The following is an 8123-nucleotide window of genomic DNA, read 5'->3' as shown; positions in this document are numbered from 1 at the left end:
GATGTGGTCTTACTTTACTTGGATAGCTGATAAATGTAATGTATGCATGAAGTATACATCATACAATGTAGGGACTATTAACCTCTAAGGATTAAGAATCAAAAGTTATTCAACAGTTTAAGTATTATAATACTTCCCCCTATATACAAGAAAAAACTGTAATACTTCTCCTATGTACAAGAATATTACTACTATAATACTGCCCTCTATGTACAAGAATAGAACTACTATAATACTGCCCTCTATGTACAGGAATATAACTACTATAATACTGCCCCCTATGTACAAGAATATACCTGCTATAATACTGCCCCCTATGTACAGGAATATAACTACTATAATACTGCCCCTATATACAAGAATATAACTACTATAATACTGCTGATATGTACAAGAATATAACTACTATAATACTGCCTCCTATGTGCAAGAATATAACTACTGTAATACTGCCCCTATATACAAGAATATAACTACTATAATACTGCTCCTATGTACAAGAATATAACTACTGTAATACTGCCCCTATATACAAGAATATAACTACTATAATACTGCTCCTATGTACAAGAATATAACTACTATAATACTGCTCCTATGTACAAGAATATAACTACTATAATACTGCCCCTATATACAAGAATATAACTACTATAATACTGCTCCTATGTACAAGAATATAACTACTATAATACTGCCCCTATATACAAGAATATAACTACTATAATACTGCCCCCTATGTACACGAATATAACTACTATAATACTGCCCCTATGTACACGAATATAACTACTATAATACTGCCCCTATGTACACGAATATAACTACTATAATACTGCCCCTATGTACACGAATATAACTACTATAATACTGCCCCTATGTACACGAATATAACTACTATAATACTGCCCCTATGTACACGAATATAACTACTATAATACTGCCCCTATGTACAAGAATATAACTACTATAATACTGCTCCCCATGTACAGGAATGAAACTACTATAATACTGCTCCTATCTATAAGAATATAACTACTATAATACTGCTCCTATGTACAAGAAAATAACTACTATAATACTGCCCCTATGTTCAAGAATATAGCTACTATAATACTGCTCCTATTTACAAGAATATTACTAATATAATACTGCCCCCTATGTACAAGAATATAGCTACTATAATACTGCTCCTATGTACAAGAATATTACTACTATAATACTGCCCCCTATGTACAAGAATATAGCTACTATAATACTGCCCCTATGTTCAAGAATATTACTACTATAATACTGCTCCTTATGTACAGGAATATAACTACTATAACACTGCCCCTATGTACAGGAATGAAGCTACTATAATACTGCCCCTATGTACAAGAATATAACTACTACTATAATACTGCTCCTATGTACAAGAATATAACTACTACTATAATACTGCCCCTATGTACAAGAATATAACTACTATAATACTGCCCCTATGTACAAGAATATAACTACTATAATACTGCCCCTATGTACAAGAATATAACTACTATAATACTGCCCCTATGTACAAGAATATAACTACTATAATATTGCCCCTATGTACAAGAATATAACTACTATAATACTGCTCCCTATGTACAAGAATATAACTACTATAATACTGCCCCTATGTACAAGAATATAACTACTATAATACTGCTCCTATGTACAAGAATATAACTACTATAATACTGTCCCATATGTACAAGAATATAACTACTATAATACTGCTCCTATGTACAAGAATATAACTGCTATAACACTGCCCCCTATGTACAAGAATATAACTACTATAATACTGCTCCCTATGTACAGGAAGGAAACTACTATAATACTGCCCCATTAAATGAAGTGACATTGTTCATGAATTCATCGCAGGACACATTTATAGCCGCAGTTTATTGCAGTTGTCTCATTACCATATACACGTGTTTCTGCCGCTGGAGCCAGTGTTGAGGACCCTGATGTTGAGGTAACTCAAAGAATGAAAAGCTGAAGTTGCGGCTGAAGTTGAGCTCGGTGACTGCAGGGACCGGAGGTAATTTTATATTATGGAATTTATTAAAGGACCGTCTCTTGGTCACTCCATTTCGACCTCTGAGTTTAGCTCTGCCATTACCCTTGTCTTTGGATGGTGGCTGTTCAGAAGGGCTTGCCTTTGGGCTCCAGTTGTCCTTGTTGGCAGACTCCTTCTGACTTTGCGGACAGTTAGCCATGTTGTCAGGGCACGTCTTTGGAGATGGGATGCTGTGAAGGAGACATGTCAGCGAGGTCTCTGAAGGAGATGCTCTGACCCATGGTGTCATATCACTGGCAAGGATGGGCTGAGGTTTCTGCTTCCCCCTGGTTGGTGACGCCTTCAGAGCGGGAGTAAGGATCGTATTCTTGCCAGTATCTCGGACACTTACGGCTGGAGGATAGAGTGATATTAGGTCAAAGAACAAGAAATAACATTCAGATTTGTATGTCTATATCCGCCATTATATAAGATCCCATAATAGATGGACACTGCCCTGTGGCGCACAGCAGAGGACCCAAATCTTAAAAATGACCCTAGAAAAACCAATTCCTCACGCTGGCCACAGGAAGGTCTCTTTTCTCTTTAACTTGCAGTCCTGAGCCTGTTAGGTGTAATCTGTCTGTAACTGCAGGATTATAGGTAGTGGCGGGTATTTATCGCTGCAGTAAGAGGAGGTGGATCTTTATCTGTGGATGTGAAGTAGAGGGGGTCTTTTTCTGCGCCTGCATCCCTGTCTACAGGCAAGCATTTAGTTTCGGACAGGCAAACCAGTTGATAAAGGCAGAAGCAAAGTACGCAGGGAAGCGAGGGGAAAGGAATTTAAAGCACCCATGGTCCTGGCAGAATGCTGATTATGAGGAACCCGCCCACTGCAAAAAAGTAACTGGCAGCAGAGCATGAGGCTAGTTCCTGGACATATTAGACTGGTATATCCACCAAAAATCCGTTTTTACTTGAAGGGGGGGGGGTAAGTGCAGTGAGACCATGCTGATCTACACAATAACACTGATGATGGAGCAGCCTTGATGAGAGACATCTAAGAGCATGTCCAGACATTCAGGATTTTCTAAGAATTCCCGTGATGTTTCTTTGCGAAAAGAAGCCCTAATGAGAGGGAGGGGATTTAATGATCAAAGATAGATAAATGTAATGGAGGTAAATTGCAACGGGCAAAAGAGATGTGTTTTTATTTTTCTACACTCCTTAACTTTGAAACTGCAACACCATGAAGGAAAACTTGTGAGGTTATGGAAGTCACAAGATGGACAGGTTACTGACCTGCAAATGATAAGAAAGTGACTTGTACAGAAATCCCGGCACTTCCAGTCTCTGCTGCTATTAGGTTATTAATGATTGAGGGATGTTCTGTGCTGAATGCACGCAGACAAATCATCCACATCCGTGTACATGCCTCCTGACTGTTTGCTGTCTGAAGCATTAGTCTTGGCATGTGACATCTAATTTCATTGGCAATACACAAATGGATGAATTGTGGAACCAGTGGTTCAGCCATTTCTCCAGTGTCCCAGGAGCTGATTCTCGACACGACACCAGGCTACATGATGCTGGTGTTACTGTGAGCAGCCTGCATGGCCTAAACGTGGCACTATGGCTGCAGCGTTTCCAGACTTGTCTCGTAAGGAGCATATCCGGGACAGGATTTGTTGGCAATTTTAAAGGGCGCTGCCAGCAGTGGATTTTGATGATTCCACAAGGTTTCCTTCTTGGTATTGCAATTTCAATGTTGAGGACTGTAATTAGGATAATACATCAATATGAGATTAGTGAGAGTCTGACACCCTTACTGGTCATCTTTTTACCAGGTATCGCTGCAGCCTGAAATACACAGTGTAGAGCCCCTGAGAAGCACAGCACCATACACACGATGTAGTGCTCGTTCTCAGGTGCTGCAGTTTACATCACATTCGCTTCAATGGGAAGTGAGAAGTGAGCTGCAGCACCTGAGAGCGGCCAATACACCGTGTACATTGGTCTGCTGTTCTGGCTCTATACACCTTGTATTTCAGGACGATACAGGACATGCAGTTTATCGTGAGGGTGCCAAGCGTGGGACACCCCTGAATCTCATATTGACCTATTCTAAGGATAGTCCATCAGTATGAACGTCTTGGACATCCCCTTTAATAAGGTAAAATATATATTTATAGCTCCATGGTTTATTTCCAGTCGTATTCGTAGACCTGAAAAAATGTGCAATTACAAACTGTTGCCACTGAAAAAAAAAGTATCAAAAATTGGGTTATTTTAGGCAGTATCGTGAGAAAAAATAAAGTTTCTTCTACCCGTCACTATTAATAAGGATGGCAACTTATATTTTCTAGGTTAACCTTCATTCATTTCCTATTCTTAGAATACAGAATTCTATCCGATACCTGACACCGGCAGCAGCCACGAGATCAGTGAAGCCTCCAGCATTACGGCCGGTGATAAAAGAGCAGGTGGCGAAACGCGGATTTAATGTGCATAAATTAGACTATAAACCTGGCATCAGGTGTAGGCACCTTTCATGTATTTTTAGTAGATTCCCTTATAATAAGAGGGGCAGCGCGATTACCGCCCCTTGACATATAATATGTAAACCATCGCACTAAGGGGCGAGACTGACACCCACCGTAACATGCCAAGTGCAGTGGAAGCCAGGCTTTGTACTGGACGCCCCCCTTCATTACATGAACTTGTCACTTAAAGGTATTGGCAAGTGCCAGTGATTTTCTTACGCGGCAGATGGAAGATCACAGCTGGCGGTGCCTGGCACACCCTAATGAGGGCGCAATTGTGGTCGGAGCCAGACAAGCCTTTTTTGAGTGGCGCGAAGTCACGCTTGACTGGATACATCTCCATGCCCCCAACAGCTGCATTTAAAAGCCCAACATCTCCCCACGGAAGCGTGTCATAGGCTAAGATGTCCGCCCGACCCATATGCCACCTGCACAGCCCATACCTGTAACCTTTCCTGCTCCTTTCTTGATTAACGGCAAAGCACATACTCTTCCTCTGTCAGCCACATGTTCTTTTAATGCAATGTCCGGGCGTCTGGCATCAGCTGGTATCTGGGATAGAAGATAAGACTGAGTGTGAATCAGTCCATGTAACTTATCACATTGCAACTTCTTAAAGGGGATGTCTCTTCTTATTTAATGGGTAAATTTGCAAAGTGCTTGTAACAACAAACAACTTTGCAGTTTACCTCTTTAGGTTACTGCTCATTGCCTAGGTATTCTAGACACGGTGCGCGCTCTTGTAAGGTGGTTGCTAGATGTAGCTTGCAAACACTGCTCTGAAGCTTGAGGATAGATGGCGGGATCCTGACAGCTTCATTGCCCAGCACTGCTCCCATGCAGCAGAGGTAAGGCTGCCTCTGCTAGCAGCATCAGAAAGCGCACAGTCTGGACTAGCCGCTCATCCATGCCACTGCTCTGAACTGTCAATCATCAGGAGGGCATTGCCTCTTGGCAAGCAAGAATCCAGGAGGCAAGGTAAAGGTGCAATCATGAAAATAGGATCCTGAGACAACCTCTATAGACGATTATGCCACCCAAATACTAAGGAAATCTGGGTCAGACCTACCTGGGCAATGATAAGCGCGCGGCCGTATTAGTCTTCATCCAGGATTACCTCCAACAAACTAGGAAACGGCATGACAGTAGAGGGCGACTCCGCCATCACCCTTCTCTCCTCCATTACAGGGGACTACCACCAATCAAGCTTAATATAAAATTACACAAGAAAAATGCATTTACCTTCTGTAGCGAGTTTTCATGCTGAGCTCCTCTGTTGTTCTTCCAATCACTCAGGCTTTTTGGAGACAAAGCTGGAGAATGTTCTGTCTTTAGGCAAAGCCTGGGGGTCAACGGTGCCACACGTGTACCCCCTTCAGCCTCATGACCTGGCACCATCACTGTCACCCTCTTAGAGTTCCCTCTATCTGACCTCCATTTCTTGGAGATATTATTTTGGTGCATTGCAGAAGGTGGATTCTGGTCTGTTTTGGTCTTCAGACGACCCAAGCAAATAGTTCAGCATTTTGGGGTCATTGCTAAGAAAAGTTTGTCCAATGCTCTGCATGGACAACTATCCAAGTTCATTGTCCAAGTGTCACTGGTGAACCATGGAGGTTTCTGCTGAGGGCTCATATCAACAGAAATGAATTATTCATTAAGCCTCTTGGGTTGGGAGTAGATCAGCCTTTCATGGGTGGCAAATACTCAATAATTCAGGCTGGCATTGACAATGCACATTTGTATCCATTATAAAAGCTGTCAAGAGAGCAACAGCCAGTGAATGGGAACCAGAGGATCAGATTCAGTTCCACATACAAAGACAAGCTCAGGGCGTTCCTACTATAAAGGTCACATACCCGTTTCCATAAAATCTCCAGAATATGGAAAGTACTATAGAATTCTGACAATCCAGACACTTCTTAAGTACCAAAGGTAGCACTATATACAAGAAAATAACTACTATAATACTGCCCCCTATGTTCAAAAATATAACTACTATAATACTGCCCCCTATGTTCAAAAATATAACTACTATAATACTGCCCCCTATGTACAAGAATATAACTACTATAATACTGCCCCTATGTACAAGAATATAACTACTATAATACTGCCCCTATATACAAGAACATAACTACTATAATACTGCCCCTATGTACAAGAATATAACTACTATAATACTTCTCCCTATGCACAAGAATATATCTACTATAATACTGCCCCTATATACAAGAATATATCTACTATAATACTGCCCCTATATACAAGAATATATCTACTATAATACTGCCCCTATGTACAAGAATATAACTACTATAATACTGCCCCTATATACAAGAATATAACTACTATAATACTGCTCCTATGTACAAGAATATAACTACTATAATACTGCTCCTATGTACAAGAATATAACTACTATAATACTGCCCCTATATACAAGAATATAACTACTATAATACTGCTCCTATGTACAAGAATATAACTACTATAATACCGCCCCCTATGTACAAGAATATAACTACTATAATACTGCTCCTATGTACAAGAATATAACTACTATAATACTGCCCCTATGTACAAGAATATAACTACAATAATACTGCCCCCTATGTACAAGAATATAACTACTATAATACTGCCCCTATATACAAGAATATAACTACTATAATACTGCTCCTATGTACAAGAATATAACTACTATAATACCGCCCCCTATGTACAAGAATATAACTACTATAATACCGCCCCCTATGTACAAGAATATAACTACTATAATACTGCCCCTATATACAAGAATATAACTACTATAATACTGCCCCTATGTATAAGAATATAACTACTATAATACTGCCCTTTATGTACAAGAATGTAACTACTATAATACTGCCTCCTATGTACAAGAATATAACTACTATAATACTGCCCCTATATACAAGAATATAATTACTATAATACTGCCCCTATGTACAAGAATATAACTACTATAATACTGCCCCCTATGTACAAGAATATAACTACTATAATACTGCCCCTATGTACAAGAATATAACTACTATAATACTGCCCCTATGTACAAGAATATATCTACTATAATACTGCCCCTATGTACAAGAATATATCTACTATAATACTGCCCCTATGTACAATATAACTACTATAATACTGCTCCTATGTGCAAGAATATATCTACTATAATACTGCCCCCTATGTACAAGAATATAACTACTATAATACTGCCCCTATATACAAGAATATAACTACTATAATACTGCCCCTATATACAAGAATATGACTACTATAATACTGCTCCTATGTACAAGAATATAACTACTATGATACCGCCCCCTATGTACAAGAATATAACTACTATAATACTGCCCCTATATACAAGAATGTAACTACTATAATACTGCCCCTATGTACAAGAATATAACTACTATAATACTGCCCTTTATGTACAAGAATGTAACTACTATAATACTGCCCCCTATGTACAAGAATGTAACTACTATAATACTGCCCCTATGTACAAGATTATAACTACTATA

At 39.5% G+C, this 8123-nt stretch overlaps 1 protein-coding gene across 1 annotated transcript; it reads right to left on the bottom strand.

Moving 5' to 3' along the window:
• Window positions 1-1898: 1898 nt before the first annotated feature.
• On the bottom strand, window positions 1899-6975 carry LOC141088867 (uncharacterized). Its single transcript, XM_073575098.1, has 3 exons — window positions 5812-6975; window positions 5013-5121; window positions 1899-2440 (listed from the first exon to the last, which is right to left on the bottom strand). The coding sequence occupies exons 1-3, from the start codon at window positions 6031-6033 to the stop codon at window positions 1929-1931; spliced, it is 843 nt and encodes a 280-aa protein (XP_073431199.1). The 5' UTR covers window positions 6034-6975; the 3' UTR covers window positions 1899-1928.
• Window positions 6976-8123: the final 1148 nt, after the last annotated feature.

The sequence above is a fragment of the Dendrobates tinctorius genome, unplaced genomic scaffold (genome assembly GCF_039654945.1).
Source record: "Dendrobates tinctorius isolate UK_male_01 unplaced genomic scaffold, ASM3965494v1 ptg000041l, whole genome shotgun sequence".
Classification (NCBI taxonomy): Eukaryota; Metazoa; Chordata; class Amphibia; order Anura; family Dendrobatidae; genus Dendrobates; species Dendrobates tinctorius.
This window is presented reverse-complemented; position numbering and strand designations above follow the sequence as displayed.